Source organism: Rhinichthys klamathensis, unplaced genomic scaffold (assembly GCF_029890125.1).
Source record: "Rhinichthys klamathensis goyatoka isolate OS25496 unplaced genomic scaffold, OSU_Roscu_1.1 h1tg000177l_1, whole genome shotgun sequence".
NCBI lineage: Eukaryota > Metazoa > Chordata > Actinopteri > Cypriniformes > Leuciscidae > Rhinichthys > Rhinichthys klamathensis.
The window spans coordinates 859,070-881,836 of NW_026606706.1; the positions used below are offsets into that span (position 1 = coordinate 859,070).

The following is a 22,767-nucleotide window of genomic DNA, read 5'->3' on the forward strand; positions in this document are numbered from 1 at the left end:
GGGAGCCGAAACATAAAAGGCCCACGACAAATACACATTTCATTACAGATGTCTAAACACGGCCATGGAACCACAATCTAGAACACATGAGCGCCTCTGAGCAGATGAAAGATAATAACAATTATTTTAGGTTTTGCCTGATTACTGGAGATTTTTTTACTGTTACTTTTTTAAATGCTGAAAAGTAAAAGCTCTGACAAAAATACATAAGCTCTCAGAAGCATACTATCATTTTACCTATATTAAATCTATTAGAGACGACAATATATCAGTACAGCATTGGTTTTATATATATATATATGTGTGTGTGTATTTAAAGTGATTAAAAAAGACAAATTCCTTACACTATAAAACTAGAGCCATCAATTGAATGTCTTGATATAGCACATTTATTTATTTTTTTAAATGAATGCCAATTACCAATTGAAGCACCCTGACCTATACTAAATTCCTAAATAATATTAAGATAATTATATATTATATAATGTCCTCATTTGGGGGAAATTCTCAGTATAGGCTGATACTGGTTAAATTAACTGGCATATAATATAATTAATTCAGTTAATTTTCAAACAATTGACAGACTCCCATCAATAAAATGTTGATTCATTAAAATAACCAATATACTGTAGTTCACAAAATTCAACAATAAAAATCATAGGCATCACATTCTCTAGATTTAGTAATTTTCTAAATGATTTGAATTAGTGCTAAATCCAACAATACACAGACATGCCACATGCACTCTTGACCATGTAAGCATTCATGCTCAAATTTGAGTTTATATGTATTGAAGAATTTTTTATGACTGTAAATAAACACAAGCGGTTTTTAGCACATCAGCACATAGCTGTGACTGTCTATACATCATATGACTGTTGAATAACAGAAGTAAAGATAAATGGCTTTATCACATGAGAGCAAACAGGAAGAAATGCATTACCTGCTCTGCAGCAGCTCTGGGGCCAAAGACTGCTGCCGGCGCAGTGGAGCTTTACAGGCCTGGGAGGAAACCTCAGTGAAGGAGATCTTCTTCTTGATGGGCGGGTGGCTGAAGGTGTGTGCCCGGCGACGGAACTGCGGGGCATCTGGGTCGTCCTCAAGGTAACTGGGTGGAGTCCCAGGTGGGGAGTCACCAGGAGAGTCGCCCTGCAGGGTGAGCAGATAATGAACCGGGTCAGTGATGAGTTGAACCCAACAACCTCAGACGATGAGATTATATTTAATGTCAGACAACTTAGCTTATCAATGAGTCAAACCTCAAATTCAACAAGGATCCATCCCAGACAGAAACAAGCAATTTACTGATATATAAATGTACAACCTTCAAATTTCAGACAAAGCAAAACAACTGACTTGACACCAGCTACATCAAACTATTGATTCTGAACTCACTCAGCATTTTCCCTCTCCCCGTCCTGTCTCGTTCGCTTCCCCGGTAAGAAGTGGCTGTGTTGGCGGTAGAGTGACTGCACACTTTGTGATCTATTGTATGTTAATAGTCTGTGTCACAGAGCCACATCACACACACATGAGCCGTTGGAGGTGGACCGCAGCACAATGGAGGTTTTTGGCTGCTGTTTGCTGTGATGGATATAGGAAGGGTCTCTCTCTGGCTCTCTTCCTCACTCTGTTTCCTGTCCTTGTGCTATGGCAGTTCCTGAACCCATGCTGTCCTGTGAGTCAGTAAACAGCAAGGCCAGGAAACCAGTAACGGCTGCACAATGCTCTCTCTCCTTTCACTCGCACAAATCACAAACCCTGTCCACTTCCTTCAGCTGCCTACAGCTAAATTTGGGAAAAACAAATGATCCAAACAATATAATAGCTCTCGTCATGGTAATACCTAGGGAACGGGAGCCTTCAAACAGCGCAAGATTTGATCGATTTGGGACCAGTAATTATTCAAATGGCTTAGAAAAAAGTATTAGCATAATTTGTTTACAGATGCCACTTAATTTTGTATACAAAATTATTTTGTATATTTTGTAGCATTTTTGGTTTGCACACATTTTGACCAATGAATCTCCATGATTTTTCCAGTTGTTTGAGATTTCTGAATAAGGATTGTAAACAAATTCAAGGAAAATTCACTCACATACCCATTACTATGGCTTGCGGCTGCAAGCAAGTTTTAAAGGTGACCTATTATGCAAAATTCACTTTTAAATGGTGCTTGAACATAAAACAAGTGTGTGTACACAACCACCCTATAATGGCAAAAATCCACCCACCCCTCTTTTTTAATCCCGATAAACAGTGTCTCAGAACAAGCCATTTGCAGATTCTATGACCACTGACAGACTCTGCCCTATTAGCATATACCCTGCCCTGAGTGAGCTGTACACACTCCGCCATGTTTATCTCCTCGCCAGAGCATTTAACAGCAGCTTTCAAGTAAGAAATGTATTCTTATTAAAGCTACTAAAGTCAAAAACTATTCAGTCAAGAGCAGCGAGTGATTTTATGTTTTTCTTTTCTTGTTTGATTCACATTAACAGCATATATAGCAGTAAGTTCTGCATATTATGCTGCTTTCACTTTAATACACATATCTAATATACACATGCGATTTCTTTCCCTGCTGTTTACATTCACAGACATAACTAACTGTGTTGATGTGATGTGAACTGTGTTTTTGACATAACCTTGTGTGTATTTGACAGTTTAAGCGCAATAAAGCCCCGTACACACCGGGACGAATATCGGCGCGCGTTATTCGTCAGCGTTTTTTAACGCGTTTTTTGTGTTCACACCCAAGCGATTTTCGCTGACGATGAGCCGAGTGAACATGCAAATTCATTCCCTGACATTAGATGGCGCTTAATGTAAAACAGAAATAGTCCTATTTTGTAGTCGCTGTCGCGTTTGTCATATGTTCTTTATGTTACGACACCAACGAGACCAGCAGCAGCTCTACATTCATCTTGCCTTGCATCTTCCTCGTCTTATTTCTTCCCGGCAGTGTAGACGCTACTTGGCCTATATCTTCTTCGCCGTTACGTATGTGTGCTCGGCAAGACCGTTTTGTGTTTGAGCGCCCCCAAGTTGTGTTTTACTGTAACTTCAGAAGCTCCAGACAAGTGAGTAAAAGCGTCAATCTCATTGGTTGGATAGTTTTTGACGCGGCGCGTCAAACCAAAAAAACGAACCCGAGGCGTTTTTTAAAAAATGACGCTTTTACGCGTGACGTTTTTCGTGTCGGTGTGCACACTCACATTGGCGCCCTTTGTTTAGTCACGAGGCGTTAAACGTCGGCGAATATTGCACGCGAAATTCGTCCCGGTGTGAACAGGCCTTAAGACGTGAAAAAGAACTTAGTTTAATACTCATGGGACATGCTGTCTGACAGCCAGCTCTCCAGCTCTCTGTGTGTGTGCTTCAGATGTGTGCGCTCAGAAAAACCATACATCAGAAGTTTAGACTGATGTGGCTTTAAAACGCATGCAGATAATAAACTTTCATGATGATGAAGAACTGCAGTGCCAAGTGACCGTGATAGATAATCAAAACAAAACCGATGTTTTAGTTTTTGGCAGACTATCGGAGGCACAAGCTGTAAAGGCTCTGCCCTCTTCTGGAAAGTGGGGTGGGGAGCAGCAGCTCATTTGCATTTAAAGATACATGCACAAAAACAGCATGTTTTTCCTTCCACTCAAAAATGGCCATTTACAACAAGGTATAATAAATGATCTGTAGGATATTTTGAGTTGAAACTTCAGACACATTCTGGGGACACCTGAGACTTACATTACATCTTGTAAAAAGGGGCATAATATGTCCCCTTTAAGCAATATTTAATCACATAAATATTTTAGCAGAGCTTAACTAGACAAATGGTATTCACTACATAAACTTCATAATACATACAAGTTCATAAACATTCCTGATATTTCCTGGTTTTCCATGACCTTGAGAACCCAGTATTTATTTTATTTTGGTTGATTATTATTTCATTTCATTCAGTTAAATTTGCAACTGAACCACTACTTTTAGTATTTTTACTGTTATTTTTCGTTAATTATTTAATTTAATTTTACAAAGATGGTTTAAAAAAAAATTCTCAAAATATCTTCTTTTGTTCCACAGAAGAAAAAAAAAGTCATTTTGAACAACATGAGTGTGAGTAAAGGATACCAGATTTTTAGATCAGATTTAACAGATAAAAATATCATTTTTGGGTGAACTATGCATTTAAATCAATCATTCTCATTGTTTTAGAGTAGACTCACTATATGATGATAACTCGTGGACCCTGTGGGAAGGTAGAGCTGACTGATTTGTTTTCCATGGAGTCCAGAGACCCAATCCTACCATCACACACACCTCACATTTCACACCCCACCGAGACAGAGAGGTGGACAGGGTCAAAACAAGCCAACCCCAACAAGTGAGACCCCCTGATGAGACTGACAGGCCAGCTTTAATCATATTACTCATGCTGATGCTTAAAAACATGTAGTGTATTATGACACAGCATTGGTATAATGTGGTGAATGCATGTGGACGTGGTGGTAACTGACACCACAGAGGCATGCTTGCTGGCAGGGGCAGAACAGATATGTGATTCTTGGCAGGGTGAGAACAAGAGCTGGGGTTAAAATGACAGTATTCACGTGTTGTGTGATACTCACGCGGTCAAAGCTTCCCATGCTGCCCAGACGCATTCGCATACGGCTGGCTCCCTAGGGAAGAAATTAAGCAACTTGAAATGTCAGAATTTACATCTACACAGACTTTATGAATAATGAATAAAATAAAAATTCTGTTATCCTTTAATCAACATGTCATTCATCATTCACAAACCTGTATGATTTCAGTCTTTCATGGAACACAAAAGAAGATAATATGTGTAGTTTAAAGTATTTTAATGCTGCTCTTTTCCATGTAACAAAAGCAGATAGTGACCATCCAAAAAGGATCTTAATTTGAGCTTCAAGAAAGAAAGAAATTCATACAGGTCTGGAACAACATGAGGGTGAGTAAATGACAGAAGGTTAATTTTTTACTGAACTGCCCCTTTAACTGAACACAGACATCTAATGGAGAATTCAGGCTTAGCTAGTTTTTATCCTTATGCAATGATATTGCTTTGTGAGTAAATACAGCAGCTGGTTGAGTTATTATAGTACTGTACACAAACAAAGGTATTATTCATAGTACAAGGGTGGGTAAATGGGTCAATCCCCATTCATAGACCATTAAGACACAGACGAACAACACACACACATACCCGTGAAAAGATGTTCTCCAGGGAGCTCGTCAAAGAACTCCGGGCTTTGTTCTTCAACAAGTCAAGTTTATTGCGGCCCACACTGGAGTTATCAGAGGTCAGAGTGCTGCCAGAAGCATTCTGCGGTGACACAAAGAAATAAAAAGGAGTGAATAAGTGAGAATGAATGCCCTGTACGATTAGACAGTTTTCTGAGGAATGCATGCTCTGCACTTGGTGACATTTCACTTAATAGATTTTAAAATGATGGAAGCAAGACCACCAGGTATCAGGGATAAATCGGCACTTGTCTAAACCAAAGCACAAAGACTGGAAGTAAATGGCTCCAGCTAGCATACTGCTCCCAATAAGTGACAAAATAACGCCAACATTTTCCTATTTATATGTTGTGATTTGTATAGTCACAGTGTGTACAAATAAAAAGGTCATATGAGACACAGCCATCTTTTAACCGTATATATACTGGGAACTATTTTCTCAGAAGGCGAAGCACTGCTACTTGGGCGGAGTGATTTGCTCGCAGCACCTGAGAAGCCTCGTGGTGAGGAGCAGAGAGTTCGCTCAGTGTGTTGCGCTAATCTCTCCGCCCAAGTAGCAGTGCTTCGCCTTCTGAGAATATAGTTCCCAGTATATATACGGTTAAAAGATGGCTGTGTCTCATATGACCTTTTTATTTGTACACACTGTGACTATACAAATCACAACATATAAATAGGAAAATGTTGGCGTTATTTTGTCACTTATTGGGAGCAGTATGCTAGCTGGAGCCATTTACTTCCAGTCTTTGTGCTAAGCTAGGCTAGCGGTGGGTGCGTCAGACAGAGTTACAGCACGCACGGAGATGAAAAGGGTATGTATCTAACTCTGGGGGATACGGTGAATAAGCTAAAGTCCCAAAAAGTCGGCGTGTTCCTTTAAAGCACAGATTGAGCACATTGGAAGCCTTGCCAACTATGATTTTCTCAGCAAACCATTGTTTTCACTGCAAAGTTCAAAGGGTAGGCAGATAGGATCGTTGTTTCCATGGTACCTTATAAAAATTGTCTGCATGTCTGTATACATACACACATTTTATATATATAAAAGTAAATGGGGATCTATTTGATTTCATTTCAATTTTAAAAGCTAGATGAGAGAAATGTTAACAGAGGTGAACTACTCTGAAAACATACAGTCTTGCACATGTTTAGAAAGGCACCTGCATTCATTCAGGTGCTCTGTTCTAATCTCTATTCTGATGACTCTTACAACCTGTCTTATCCTATTAGAGGGAGGTCACAGTTTCATGACTTTGCAAGGCGGCGTGGGTGGGCGAAGTAAGTGGTGCATTTTTGTTGTTTTTGTATTTTTGCTACCTGTGAGACCTCTCCAATATGAACATGAGATTTCTGCTTGGTCTCACACAACTGTCGAAGGTGAAGAATCACAAGCTCGTTTTCTTCGTGATCAGATGCTGGCTTCATTTTCTAATGCATGAGAAAACAAACTAAATATACAATAGATAATTGGAATGAAATGATATTTAGTTAATTTGTTTGCCAAATTTCTCCTGGTTTGCCTACCTGCACCCGTTCGAATATGTTCACCTGCTCGTTGTCGCTCAGTTGTGACAGGTACTTCTGAATGGCTAGTTTCGCCCTGGGAGGATACAAGCCTGGGACATTGAGAGAGACACACACTGAATTATTGTGCTAAAACTGAGGCGAGTACATTGAGTGAGTTTATGAAAGCTGGTGGCTTTACCTTCTATTCTCTCACAGAGCTTGTGCAAGTCGTGCATTGGACAAGCCTCGCACAGTTTGATTTGGTTCTTGGAGCTCTGCATAGCTGCTGCTGTGGTAAAGGCTTGTTTTAGGGTGAGCATTACTTCATCCACCTAAGAAAAACATTTGTAGACAAAATTAAAGTAAAAAAAAAAAAAACACCTTTAAAAGAATATTCTTGGTCAAACTTAAGCTCTACTCATGGCATCAATGTTGTCAAATACTTTGAAAAAAGATATATATTGACTACACAAATAAAAATAAATTATACAGTAATAGACTTACAATGAAAGTCTTTAGGCCAGTCATGATGGAGGATTTAAAAACAGAAATATGAAGCCTGTATTTTTTTATATATAAAAAAAAAGAATTGATTTGTGAAGTCCTCAATTGTCGTTTTGAAATTAGACAACCTTTCCACACAAATTAACATCTGGTTATTAATTTATGATGCATATCATGTGCTTGTTATGGCCATGAAATGAGTTGAAAGATTATATTACTGTATAACTTTTGCTCAGATAAAATTTGTAAGCGGTAGCATATTCTGCTTAAGAATTATGTTTACACTTTTGGCAAAACAGTTCCATATTTTAAGCATTTATTTATAGTGCTGTACATTCAGTCAAAACATTTCTTTTTTTTTTTTTTTGAAATCAAGGTAGTCCACATTATTTTTTAAGGTAATCGACAGCAAAGCATCCATATAGACCAAAAACAAGGAAAAACCTTCATGTTTGCATATCAGTTGTACAATGAGACCTTATCTGTACATTGTGTGCAAAAACACAGGTCTAATCCTATTCATCCTCTCGGTGGCATTCAGTTGGCAGAGAAATCAGCGTACTAAAGGTAATGTCCACAAGATAGGCAAAGGAGAGTCATTGTTTCCATTGTACCTTAGGATGAATAATTAATCAGTGTGGTGACAACAGGTGCTGCAAGCAGGTCAGGACTCACCAGAGACTCACTAGCGCACTGGAACACGTAACACACATACTGGGCTGGGCCAGACACCTCCACATCCCGACAAATAAAGCCAAAGTGATCTGTCTGTTTAACACCCTGCGGGCACAAGAAATGACATCCATAAAAGACTAACAGACATACAGGGCTGCAAGTCACATGGACACACAACATGTAAAAATTCACTTCATAAAACAAATTATTCTACCTCTGAATTCTGATTGGAAGAAAGTGTGATTACACATCAACTGAATTGTATATTAACCTTGTAGGTATTATTATTGGTAAGGTAACACATATATTTTTTATTTAATGAACATTAGTATCCTTAATAATATTTATGTTGCTGTCATTTTATGAAACCAATAAGCACTTAATCAAAATTTACGTTTTTTGGCTTTTAGTATGAATGTTAGCCATACTGTTATCTATAAGCTAGTGTTCTCCAAAACAATGACAAAATTCGTATTTAGAAGATATAAGCCTTTAAAACTGACAGTCTCTCACTTTCGCCAATATGGATCAATGATTTTGATGACATCATGCTGCACTTGCAGCTTCTCATCAGATTTTCTGTCCAATCAAATGCTTATAAATGCTCATTAAGATTCTCTAGAATCTAAAGCGTCCCGCCCCCTACATTATAAATAGACACTGAAGCTGGGCTAAAATCAGTCACTTTTTCACACATTTACTATTTTCTATATGATTAACTGCTTTACTGAGCTGTGATATAAACAAAACGCTATTGGCTATTTTTAAAAAGGGGAGGAGCTGCTCAATATGTCCAGCTCTGTCTTAATGTTTCAGTGGAAATTACGTCAACACATTTAATAATGCTGTGCCCTTTAAGGATGAGCATTACAAAAATAAAAATCAATGACACCTTGTGTTGTGCCTAAAACACCCCTTATCTACGGTAAAATCACTCAACTCATGACCTTGTCCTTGAGTGACTTATTGCCTTAATATTCAGATCACTGTCCTGTTATACACATGCAAAACATGCACTTTTATCGTAAGACATAGACAACAGTAAGAATTATGGCAGTTTGAAAGGTCTTTTTATGAGAACATCAATATATGACCAAGAAAAATATAAATATTCTAAATTAGTACAAAACCTCATGTCAGTTGCTTGGTACTTGTTTTGAATAGCACTGTGTGACAACATATGGTGACATTAAATATGAGACGTACAAAGAGCTTATCTCTAAAACCAAACAATCCTAATCCTTTCACACACAGACCTGTGAACAGGACGAGATGTCCTTAAAATTCTTCTCCAGAACCACAGTTTTGGTTTCAGGGCTGATGAGATTCACTTCAAACCGTCCAACCTGCACAAAAAAAAGCCGTTTGATAGCATATTTTGTTTATTGAGAAGCAGTAGGAATAAAAACACAAATATTAAGCTAAATGTCTGATAACTGATAACTCGGCTCGCAGTGTTTTCTGAGAGCTGTATTTGCATTTAAAAAAATCCTACTTAACAACCAAGGTCATAGATTGCAAGTGATTTCTTAACCAAATGACCATAGAGACACCTCCCCCTAAAAACTGTTTAAAGGGAAACGTGTGACTGCATGACCATCATGCATGCTAATTAGCAAGAATTTGACTTTTAAAAAGAAGACATTTACATGCGTAGGCCTGTTTTTAAAGGGATAACTTAAAGGGATAGTTTACCCAAAAAAAATTGAGCTCAGAAGAAAATATTTTTGTGTTTTTTTGGTTCATAAAATTAAAGTCAGTTGTTTAGAACTCCATCAACCCTCTATTCACACAATAGAAATAGAATCACCATAGTTGTGGTGTGGACTTCCCACTTCTCATAGAATCAGAACAATTATTAAAACATTATAGTTATCATCCTTTGTGTTAACGGGCCTTTGGCCTCTAACTCAATCACTGGTGAGTGAAATCTAACAATATACAGACATTATTTGTTCACCTAGCGTGAAATTTAGTAGCATATGTGATCGATTTACTCGCAATGTAGAGGGATTGTCCATTAACTTCTATTGTATGGCCAAAAACAGTTGAAAGACTCATTAATATCTTTTTTGTTTCAACATGAGGGGAAGTAAATGATGAATTTCATTTTTGAAATCATCTGTAAAGGTTCAAGAAATCACAGTCTAAAAGTTTGTGTAATACCTGGAACAACATTGTGCGATTCTTGTCAGCATCAGTCGGCTGCACGTTATTGGGCGCGCTAGCATGTCTCCTACGCGTTGACCCCTTGCCAGTCTCTCTGGGCTTTTTCTGCAGGCCGCCCGCGAGGCTATTACAGCGCGTACGAATCTCCTGCTGCTCCCCAAATCCCGAGTCCTCCAAAATGCACTCAGGAAAGGCCCCTCGCAAGCTGCCTGTACTGGAGGAGCTGGTCAAGGCCAGTTTCCCATTGGCCAACTCAGACAGGTCTTCCTCAATCGAGCCATGTTCTGCCTCTGGTTCGTCAACTTCGCAGAGGGAGGAGCTTAGAGGGTCGTCACCCATGATGAACTCTACGGGGGCTTCGGTGGAGCTACGCTGGCCGCTGAGGAGCCGCAGACGCTTGCGTTCAATCTCGTGTTGGCGGAATTTATCAATGCAGTCGTCAATTAGAGTTGAAGGGGCTTTTTTGTGGTTGACAGTCACTTTTCCACAGTAAAGTACTTCAAACTTCTGGGAGTTGTAGAAAGACTCGTCACTATCTTGCTTGGGCTTGCTTTCCTCCTTAAGTGCAGCCTTAGACACCTGTCTAATGCTGCTAATAACCTCAGGCACCTGGGGAACAGGGTAAGACATTAGATCAACCATACAAATACTAACTCAACACACTGAAAGGCAAACAAGGACAAAACGTCTATAAAAAGGCTCAGTGGTCACGTTAAACTTTTGGAGTGAGACATGCAGGTTGCATAACTAACTAGGTTCAGCCCCTAAGGAGTAATTTAGGAGTCAGTAATACAAAAGCCAAGGCAGACTTTTCTCTGGTATCTGATACTACTATCGATCATTTAGAATGAAACCTGGAGCTAAGAAAACAGATCTCTGTTTTTATAAGCCTGAACATCAGTAGGAATCTTTTGAAACTAGATGCAAAGGCATAGGTTTGATTATAACATGGGTTGAGACATTTCTAAATCTGCAACACTATACATATCCACACAAAATACTTTATCTTTATTTCATCTTTATGTATTAAAGATTTTCTTTTCCAGGATCTAACACTCATGTTTCAAACAACTGAGAAACTGTAATGTAAAAAAAAAAAAAAAAAAATTATATATACAATTACACTCACCTAAAGGATTATTAGGAACACCATACTAATACTGTGTTTGACCCCCTTTCGCCTTCAGAACTGCCTTAATTCTACGTGGCATTGATTCAACAAGGTGCTGAAAGCATTCTTTAGAAATGTTGGCCCATATTGATAGGATAGCATCTTGCAGTTGATGGAGATTTGTGGGATGCACATCCAGGGCACGAAGCTCCCGTTCCACCACATCCCAAAGATGCTCTATTGGGTTGAGATCTGGTGACTGTGGGGAACATTTTAGTACAGTGAACTCATTGTTATGTTCAAGAAACCAATTTAAAATGATTCAAGCTTTGTGACATGGTGCATTATCCTGCTGGAAGTAGCCATCAGAGGATGGGTACATGGTGGCCATAAAGGGATGGACATGGTCAGAAACAATGCTCAGGTAGGCCGTGGCATTTAAACGATGCCCAATTGGCACTAAGGGGCCTTAAGTGTGCCAAGAAAACATCCCCCACACCATTACACCACCACCACCAGCCTGCACAGTGGTAACAAGGCATGATGGATCCATGTTCTCATTCTGTTAACGCCAAATTCTGACTCTACCATCTGAGTGTCTCAACAGAAATCGAGACTCATCAGACCAGGCAACATTTTTCCAGTCTTCAACTGTCCAATTTTGGTGAGCTCTTGCAAATTGTAGCCTCTTTTTCCTATTTGTAGTGGAGATGAGTGGTACCCGGTGGGGTCTTCTGCTGTTGTAGCCCATCCGCCTCAAGGTTGTGCATGTTGTGGCTTCACAAATGCTTTGCTGCATACCTCGGTTGTAACGAGTGGTTATTTCAGTCAAAGTTGCTCTTCTATCAGCTTGAATCAGTCGGCCCATTCTCCTCTGACCTCTAGCATCAACAAGGCATTTTCGCCCACAGGACTGCCGCATACTGGATGTTTTTCCCTTTTCACACCATTCTTTGTAAACCCTAGAAATGGTTGTGCGTGAAAATCCCATTAACTGAGCAGATTGTGGAATACTCAGACCGGCCCGTCTGGCACCAACAACCATGCCACGCTCTAAATTGCTTAAATCACCTTTCTTTCCCATTCTGACATTCAGTTTGGAGTTCAGGAGATTGTCTTGACCAGGACCACACCCCTAAATGCATTGAAGCAACTGCCATGTGATTGGTTGATTAGATAATTGCATTAATGACAAATTGAACAGGTGTTCCTAATAATCCTTTAGGTGAGTGTAATTATATATATATACACTCACCGGCCACTTTATTAGGTACCCCATGCTAGTAACGGGTTGGACCCCCTTTTGCCTTCAGAACTGCCTCAATTCTTCGTGGCATAGATTCAACAAGGTGCTGGAAGCATTCCTCAGGGAGTTTGGTCCATATTGACATGATGGCATCACACAGTTGCCGCAGATTTGTCGGCTGCACATCCATGATGCGAATCTCCCGTTCCACCACATCCCAAAGATGCTCTATTGGGTTGAGATCTGGTGACTGTGGAGGCCATTTTAGTACAGTGAACTCATTGTCATGTTCAAGAAACCAATTTGAAATGATTAGAGCTTTGTGACATGGTGGAAGTAGCCATCAGAGGATGGGTACATGGTGGCCATAAAGGGATGGACATGGTCAGAAACAATGCTCAGGTAGGCCGTGGCATTTAAACGATGCCCAATTGGCACTAAGGGGCTTAAAGTGTGCCAGGAAAACATCCCCCACACCATTACACCACCACCACCAGCCTGCACAGTGGTAACAAGGCATGATGGTTCCATGTTCTCATTCTGTTTACGCCAAATTCTGACTCTAACATCTGAATGTCTCAACAGAAATCGAGACTCATCAGACCAGGCAACATTTTTCCAGTCTTCAACTGTTCAATTTTGGTGAGCTCTTGCTAATTGTAGCCTCTTTTTCATATTTGTAGTGGAGATGAGTGGTACCCGGTGGAGTCTTCTGCTGTTGTAGCCCATCCGCCTCAAGGTTGTGCGTGTTGTGGCTTCACAAATGCTTTGCTGCATACCTCGGTTGTAACGAGTGGTTATTTCAGTCACTGTTGCCCTTCTATCAGCTCGAACCAGTCTGGCCATTCTCCTCTGACCTCTGGCATCAACAAGGCATTTCCGCCCACAGAACTGCCGCTCACTGGATGTTTTTTCTTTTTCGGACCATTCTCTGTAAACCCTAGAGATGGTTGTGCGTGAAAATCCCAGTAGATTAGCAGTTTCTGAAATACTCAGACCAGCCCTTCTGGCACCAACAATCATGCCACGTTCAAAGTCACTCAAATCACCTTTCTTCCCCATACTGATGCTCGGTTTGAACTGCAGGAGATTGTCTTGACCATGTCTACATGCCTAAATGCACTGAGTTGCCGCCATGTGATTGGCTGCTTAGAAATTAAGTGTTAACGAGCAGTTGGACAGGTGTACCTAATAAAGTGGCCGGTGAGTGTATATTGATATATATATATATATATGAGACTGGTTTTACAAAAATTCTCAAAATTAAAATTTGAAAGATAAATTCAAAGAAGTTTGTTAGAAAGTTCAGTAAGTGCAGTTACTTTAAGAGATGTTGGAGTATATTCAAAACTTCAAGATGTTATTTATGAGAAAAAGAAGGAAAATATTTTCAGGAATTCAAATTCTTATGTTTTGTCCAAAACAATCCTGAGAAAGAAAAAAAAAAGTTTAGAACATTCTTAAGAATGTTTTGTGAATCCAACCAATTGTGTGTTTTGTGAATACAACTGAATTTAGCTGAAACACCATTTTTGGAAACCTTGAGATTTTAATTGGCTGTTTGATTAGGCTCCTCGCAGAAAAGCATGGGACATAAAGAAACTGATTTATAGCGGCTTGGGTTTTGAACACATGCAGCATTTGCATAATTCCCATAAAACTCATGCACAGTCACAAGCCATGCAAAAGTGTTACCCTTGTAATGCTTAATTTCACTTATTACAGGAAACAAAGTATTTAATTTTGCAAATGAAAACATGACATTAATTACATTCCGTAGCTTTATCACATCTAGTCACAGCTGAGATCAAAAGAAACTTTGGTATACGGTCATGACTCAAGTCCCTACTGTCCATCCTCAAATCTGCATTCATGCTTTTGGGTTTAAAACTGGTATATTAACTGGTTGCAAATGTCAGATATATCTCAAAGTATATTACGCCGTGATCTCTTGTGCCTTTGCTTGGCTTAGAAATGTTCTGGCTTGTCTCTCAGGCTCAAGTGTATAAAAGGTTATGGCTACGTTAAATAAAACTGATTTACATCAGCAAGACACATCTTGTTTGAGAGAATACAATAAGGAGTCTGGTGACAGAATTGGGCCTGATGCCAGCAACACTCAGAGGTGAAAAGAAATGAAGCTCCACCGACTTTAAACACACACTAGGCCAGCTCAGACTAGGCTGGAAGTGCATGCTTGGCTGGCCTGATCTAGATGACATACCATTACCAGGCTTATGGTAAAGATTCTATTCTGAGCTGGCTCAACATAAACAATAAATCCCTGAAGTTGCGTTCAGGGAAAACAAACAGAAGTAGAGAAAATTATGTTCTAACAAGAATCTGAAACGGTTTCAGGCATGGTATAAACGAACGAGTTTCCTTTGACTGTGCAACATTCTAATGTGTCTCAGAGCTTGCCGTGTCTGTGGCAGTGCACATAGAGCGCAAAGCACTAATGTGAACAAGAATCCTGTCGATATAAACATCTTCCAGGAACTAAAGCCCTGTAATGGATACAGAGTGCTTGCTGCATAAAAATGCAGTCACATGGATTACTTGTTCAAGTAATGTAGAGCAAGTCAAACATAACTGCAGGCTGTGCACACTGTTCTATCTCTTGTAAAGCTAACCCATGAAAACTTTCACATTAGAGGCTTGACTTGTTGCTTTACCATGTCACTGGCATAACTACACCCATGATATAAATCATCTTTTCATGGGCTATCAGGTACAACAAACACCTAACCTGCCACATTAAATTTCAGCGCATAACTCAATATAATATGGCTTTTTGATAATTGGTGTGCTATTACTTGAAGCAATCAGCCTTATAATTTTTCCCTGGTGTGCAAAAACCATTGAAGGAGGGACCTGAGTTATATATAGAACCAGAATATCACAGAGACTTGAGGCTGGGAACGTAACTATCCAGAAAACCTTATAAACCACATTAAATGGTTCCACTCAGAATGCTTTGCCAACCGCATAGCAACACCCTGGCAACCACACAGAATAGCCTAACAATTTAGCAGCAAGTTGTACATGGGTACATTTTCTTTACTTTGCAATTGGTTTTATGCAATTATTGCAGGCACTTCACGAGTGAGTCAGGAGTAAAAAATAAAGACAATTAAGTCCTCTGTGGTCCACTACACGTCTGTCAGTAAATATAGCTCAGTTTAATGCAAACATGTCATTGAAACCCTAAGGCTAACTGGTGGAAAATCATGGTGCAGCTGAGAGAAAAGGTTCCTTGAGATCAGGAGGAAAAGCAAACAATCCTTCAAGCAATCGTCTGCTGCAATGGGCTGCCTGTGTAAGCAGCACAAAGGGTGTGGCTGCTTGTTTTTAACTGACAAATGGCTTATTTCCTAGGAACACTCACAGATTTCCAAAAAGACTCCTAGTAACTACCTAAAGCAGCCTGAATAATCAGCAAAAAGCTGATTTTTACATCTGATAGTGAAAAGGCAATGCACATAGTGCTGTTTTGAGGTCACATACCCAGCGTACAAGAAAAGGCAGAATAAAAACATTCACCTACAGTAAACTTCTGTGACCTCACCAGGCATCAGTGACAGTGTTTAAAACCCTTAAATGGTCTGAATTATTCAATTGCAAGATGATGCTAGACCCCCTTTAGTCTAATAAATTATTTGCACTGAAACAAACATGTAAGGATGAAAGTAGGAGGGTATGAATTACAAAAGCTATATAAAAAAACAAAGAAATTAATAGTAATCATTACTAATCATTAATTAATGATTCAAATAGAAAAGTCCTTGTCATTGCATTAGATGACTATCAAATTTTTTTTTTTAATTTTTATCATAACTAAGTTCACTTTCCTTTGTTTATTTGCCTTTTCATCAACTGGTGTCAAGGGCATTTAGTGAATATGACATCAGTTCTCCTCAAGTTCACTAGCAAGAGTAACCACGTATAGTGCATCACAGTAACTATGAGCATGTTTGTTTTACAACCAGAAAGAGTCCAACAACATACATTGTCGTCATTTTGAACAGAATATCTATTCTTTTATCATTCAAAACACGATGCTTTTGTGAAGCATTTTGATGTTTATAAATAAATACCATTTGGTTTTGTTTTCTGTAACCAAATGCAATGACATTCATACATTTTTAGGTGCTTTACATATATGTGACACAGAGGCTTGATACCAGATGAGGAATATCAACCTCTTTGATTTATGCATCAAAAGCTGTGGTATGAAAAATACTTTAAACAAATAAACTGTGATGAGAAATTCCTGCTTTTCATTAGAATTGACAAAATACAAAGACTGATTAGTGCACATGACCTCCTAAATCTCTCAAGATTGAAAGAATGTGCAAAATTTTATCAATGTGCTGCCATGACCTCATGTTTAAAAATGCTTTAGAATGCTGTTTAAAAACTAAGATATAAAATGCAAACAGCACTGGAGGCTTCTCAGGAAATTACCAGAGTCAACCCACATAAAACTAACAGTGAAAACAGAGAAAGGAGCACTGAAAGATGATGAATCTGAACATTTAAAAAAAATCTGTATTTCGTTAAAATCTAAAGTATACAAATTAACCTTGACAGACCTAAAAATATACTGCACAAAATCCTTTTATTTCTCTAAAAAAATGTGCGAACCCCCAGCACCAAGTCTGAAAATTCATTACTTAAAATCCACAATAAAATATTGATTATTCATAGATATAACTTTGCTTTCTCTACAGTACCAAAAAACAATGCACTAGACCAGGACACCCATGTACTGGTCACTTCTTGTACAGGACGCAGATTGGCATGACATGAGTCATGGGTACCAGGAAGATCGACCAACTACAAGGTATTCAGAGCAGCTGGGTAAAACAGGACACTGTCCCATATTCCAAAACTCTAACTTGGAGGTCTAAGTGGGTTATTATATCCTGTGCAACATTGCTTTTGCTTCATACTTTGATAGCCGGTCCAAACCTCAAAACAAATAGCCTAGTCTTAAACTGCATAAACAATTTTAAAAAATGCATCAGAAGGACCCCAGGCATTTTTCTTGCCCACAGCATAAACACACTGCAGCTTAATCACAGATAAAGCTATCAGTATAATGAGGCGAAGCATCTGAGTGCACATAGTATATCATTATGAAAAGAAGCATAACCTTACTTTGTTGCCCTTACACTGGGTGGGCTATTCTATGCTGAAGGTGGAGTTATAAATAAGGGAGCAGTGGGTTCCCCCACAGCCTTAAAAGTTGAACTATGTCACTCCACAGGCAACAGGGAAAGGATTGATCAGGCTGCATTCAGACTGGGAGAGATATTTATATGCCGTAATGCCAGTCTAAGAAAACTGGAGGGACTATAGTGCACGGTAGCACTTCGAAATGAGCCAGCAGCCATCTTAAGATGTGAGCAAAGACACATTCCTCATGGACTATCTAGCACGTGTTGATATCCAGCTACGTGTTGCTATTTTATTGCATAACACATGACGGTGATGTATGCATGTTGCCTCTGGAGCTCAACATGCACACACAAGAGGACCGACACCAGGAAGAGAAACTTTCCCTTCCTCACATTCACTTCTGCAGTACTTTTACCTTTGAGAATATACAACAATAGTATAAATAGCATACATAATGTGCCACATGCAATAAAAATGATTTATTTTCAAATGAAATCCACAGAGAAACAGAGATAGCAAATCACTGAATATACACACATATGTGCAAATTCATGTTTCACCAAAAACAACAAAGCACATTGAACAGGCTTCTCAAATATAGCTCAGCAGCAGAATAACATTAGGGTTACATTACAACTAATTACAAATCAATACGATGGAACAGAGTACTCAGATGTAACTGCAGTGCATCATGGTTATTATTGTTGTTTCAAGGCATCATGACAGAGCGCAGAGGAGCGGGTGGGGGGTATTTCAATATTCTATGTGTGTATTTTCTAGCTGATCTGATTAATCCTTCCTACTCGTGTGCCAGGAGAGATCTGGCCCGCCTTTACATGATGCTCTGTAAATCTAATTCCTCTGGTCCAACGCTGCCCTACATACTGGCATTTATCCAACTGACAAAGACCTGTCAATCATACTGGAGACTAAACGTCAGGGTGCATTATCCCCGGCATTGTAAAAGTTTAGCATGATTCATTATTTCTGTTGAAAAAGTAAGGGGGACAAAGAAAGGAAGGTTGTTTTATATATATATATATATATATACACAAACTAGAATACATTTGGTAAAGAGGCAGTCCCAACCAACAGCGGAAAAAAATTCACATAAATTAACGTGAGAAATTACGAGTGAATTACGAGATTTTTCAGGTTCGGATCATGTCGCTGACCTGGTCATAGTTAACGAGTGGAAATCTGTCTGCGACAGCATAGATAGATAGATAGATAGATAGATAGATAGATAGATAGATAGATAGATAGATAGTAACTTTTTTGCATTTAAATATAAAAAGTATTAAAAAAAAATTCAGGGAAAAAATAAATAAATAATAATGGTCAGATGATGCCATTTATTCATAGACCAGAAAGAACCGATAACCAGTCTACCTCTAATTCAATCCCCAAAAAGGGTTTGATTGAATATTTGTAAATATATATATATATATATATATATATATATATATAATATATATATATGTGTGTGAACAAAATGAGGACATTTAACAATAGACCTGATATTTAAGAATATATAACCATTTAAATTAAAAAGCTGTTACGCTAATATCGTTAAAATAAATAAAGTAAAAATGATGGTCAAATCATGCCATTTATTCATATACTAAAAAGAACCGATAACCAGTCTACCTTTAATCCAATCCCATCCCCTGTAAGGGTTAATTGAATATCTGTAAAAAATAATTTACAAAATTATGTCATTTAACAATAGACCAGATATTTAATAATACATAATTTAAGTTGAAAAGGTGTTAATATTGGTAAAATAAATAAATAAAAATGATGGTCAAATGATGCCATTTATTCATATACCAAAAAGAACCGATAACCAGTCTAACCTCTAATCCAATACCCTGACAGGGTTAATTGAATATCTGTTTAAAAAAAAAAAAGTAAAAAAATTTGGTCATTTAACAATAGACCTGATATTTAGAAATATATAACCATTTAAGTTGAAAATGTGTTAATATCTGTAAAATAAATAAATTAAAATTATGATCAAATTAAGCCATTTATTCATATAGCCTACCAAAACGAACAAATAACCATATAGGCCTATCTCTAATCCAATCCCCTGAAAGAGTTAACTGAATAGGCCTATCTGTATAAAAAATATATTACCAAAATTAGGTCATTTAACAATAGACCCGATATTTAAGAATATATAACCAAGTTAATATTGGAATAAATAAATAAATAAAATAGTGGTAAAACTATGCCATTTATTCATAAAGAACCGATAACCAGTCTACCTCTAATCCGATCCCCATAAAGTGTTGATTCATAAACTATACGCACTGTGCCCTTGAGCAACACATTAAACAAACAAAACGCTTACCATCTAAATCAGTGGCCAAACATACCTGATTTGGATCGCATGCTTTGAACACATGGCATGCCATCTCAGACTCTGGGTTCTCTGGTTGACTTCTGATAAGGTAGGCAAAATAAGACAGGTCATGACTATTGTGGATAAACCTGGATATAAACTGTGCTTTGTGTTCGAATATGAACACGGACGGGTTGCTGCTGTTTGCGGGGACGCAGCGGATCAGAGAGGGCGAGAGATTCAGCTGGACTTCTCTGGCCTGTGCGGGACCGGGCTCGTTCTTCTCACTTTTCCTCCGGATCTCCGCCACCAGCCACGGGAGCATGGGCAGCGTGGTTCGCCTGTCCAGAGACGACCAGCCCATGTAACACAGCGCAAACCTCTTGTCTGCCTTTTGATTACTGTCATTATTATTATTCCCTTTGCCATCCTGTCCCTCCATCTCTCCGAGGGCTCCGGGACAAAGACTTAGTTGCTTTGTGCAACCACTCTATGCCGTTATACCACTAAATGCCTAAATAAATACAGGCACCGGTCAGTAGGCTATGTGAAAGCAACTGGAAACATCTCCTGGCGCGTTAATGGTAGCCTATAGGGATCACTCACGCTTTAGGCAAAAGTGCGTGAGGATCGTGTGTCCTGAAGAGCTTAAGCTACAAAAATACTTGCAGCTACAATAATACTTGCTTTTAAGATGCACCGAGGCTTTTATTCCAAGGTCATATCACTGTTTAAAAATCAAAAACCTCCACTCGAAGCGAAAAATCCATATATAAAGTTAAACGATTTGCCTCAGAGTGTCAATACACAACTGCTTGAAGGACTGCGCGTCTATTCCTGCAGATTTCTCGAGTCCCGACGCCTCAGATTGTGGACGTCGCCGCGGACAAACGCCTCATGTGTGAAGTTGCAGATCAGCTGGAGTCCTTTAAAGTCGCTGCACATCACTTTTTAGGGGTTATTGTGTCATTTAACTGCGTTGGAGAACAGAGAGTGCTGTTGTTCCAGGAGGAGTGGCCGCAGCAGCCACATGAGAGGCGTTCACTTGAACGCGCGCGCGTGTGTGTGTGTGGATCTCTGGCTCCCCTGCGTCTTCAGGAAAGGAAACACACGGCACTGGCCTGACTGAGGAAAGCAAGTGAACTTTATTAATGCTTGGGATATCTAAATTATGGAAGCTTGTTTCCGCCACTGAATAAAAAAAAAAAATAATAATAATTGCGACTTTTTATCTCACAATTGCGAGATATGAAGTCAGAATTGTGAGAAATAAAGTCGCAATTTCGAGATATAAAGTCGCAATTCTGAGAAATAAAGTCAGTTCGATTTTAGAGCTAGTTGTCAAACTTATTACTCCATCTGAATATTTCATATTTTTGAAAGTCAACTTCTTTATAGGTTACAAATAATCGCCCAGGGGCTGATATTTTGTGACAACGTGCCCCAATTGTGAATATTGATATATTTGTCCTTATGACAGTTCAACATTTTGTTTATAATTACAGTGTGGTTTTATTGTGTGCACTTGTTTATCAAACACTAAAAATTTTATATTAAAATTTTAATATTGAGAACACAATTCACAAAAACTACTTTTTTACTTTTCTGACTACTTTTCATAAACGTATTTCATAAACCAACGTCTCAGGAAAACGTTATGAGGTTTCAGATCAAAATATGCCTTTCTGTTACAGAACATGGCATTGGTTTCATACATGTCCACTGTGGACACCAGGACTTAAATCATGTTTATCATAAGTGTGTGAATAGGGAAAGGAATTATACATCAATATTCCTATGAAATATTAGAGATTACCAATTAATACTCCCATTATTGCACTTCTTTTTTCATTACATGTGTCCCCAAAAACAAATTCATATGCAAATTAGATACATTGTACAGATACATTGTATTGAATGGGACTACACATGTATGGCCATTTTACCCACATATTGCATAAAGTAAAATGGTGTATCAATTCATTCTGTTATATCTTTCATAACATAGTTGAGAATCATCTTTATACAAATTTTGGTTAAAAAAATTCCTGAAACCCCAAAATTTAAAGTGAATGAAAAAGAAATCCCATTGTTTTTGCCTATACATGTCATTTCATGTCATTTTATTGTTTTAAACAACTGATTTCTGGTGTCCACTATGAACAAACTATAATTGTTCAAAAATGATTGTATTATTATTATTATTACCTACATTTGTTTATTATGCTCTACACAATGTTATGATATATAAAAAACTTTTTTTTCTGGGCCAATGAACACTAAAAGTTGAGTCAAGAGATTTTACTGTGGATAAAGCATTCTTCACATTTCTAGTAAATACAGGGTGAGGCTCAGGGTGTGTTTAAGGTGAGCATACTTGTAAAATTCAGTGTGAATCAATGGTATCCTATGTAAGTTTCATTCGAGCAATATTTGTTAAGAATAGTATTAAATAATATGTTTTGCCAGTATAGTGAATTGGATACACATTACATAAGTAGGCTACTGACAGGTTTGACACATTAAACTGTACTTTTGCTCAAAAGTGATTCGATATACTCAAGAGCGCCCTCTGCAGTCTCTAGAAGCTATCATGATTTTTTATGATAAAGGTTACTGTGGTCATATTTCGGAATCAAATACTAACATGATACATACTGCTGCATACTATGTAGTATACAGAGTAAACTGTCTACCCTTCATTTCAGACAGCGGCTGAATTCGAAATAGTATGTTTCCATACTTTTCTTA

General features: G+C 38.4%; 1 protein-coding gene across 3 annotated transcripts in view; it reads right to left on the minus strand.

Annotated features, from left to right (window-relative positions):
- Positions 1 to 21,133, minus strand: part of tbc1d4 (TBC1 domain family, member 4) — a 38,188-nt gene extending 17,055 nt beyond the window's left edge. For 2 of the 3 annotated variants that reach the window (XM_056260660.1, XM_056260658.1), the window contains exons 1-10: positions 20,051 to 21,133; positions 10,123 to 10,734; positions 9,213 to 9,302; positions 7,957 to 8,061; positions 6,977 to 7,109; positions 6,796 to 6,887; positions 6,589 to 6,699; positions 5,234 to 5,356; positions 4,635 to 4,685; positions 944 to 1,149 (exon numbers count right to left, since the gene is read on the minus strand). In XM_056260660.1, coding sequence (XP_056116635.1) covers positions 944 to 1,149; positions 4,635 to 4,685; positions 5,234 to 5,356; positions 6,589 to 6,699; positions 6,796 to 6,887; positions 6,977 to 7,109; positions 7,957 to 8,061; positions 9,213 to 9,302; positions 10,123 to 10,734; positions 20,051 to 20,458 — 1,931 coding nt within the window. In that variant the 5' untranslated portion in view covers positions 20,459 to 21,133. The remainder of the gene's footprint in view (positions 1 to 943; positions 1,150 to 4,634; positions 4,686 to 5,233; positions 5,357 to 6,588; positions 6,700 to 6,795; positions 6,888 to 6,976; positions 7,110 to 7,956; positions 8,062 to 9,212; positions 9,303 to 10,122; positions 10,735 to 20,050) is intronic. The other variant, XM_056260659.1, reaches the window with a different exon arrangement.
- Between the last annotated feature and the right edge of the window lie 1,634 nt (positions 21,134 to 22,767).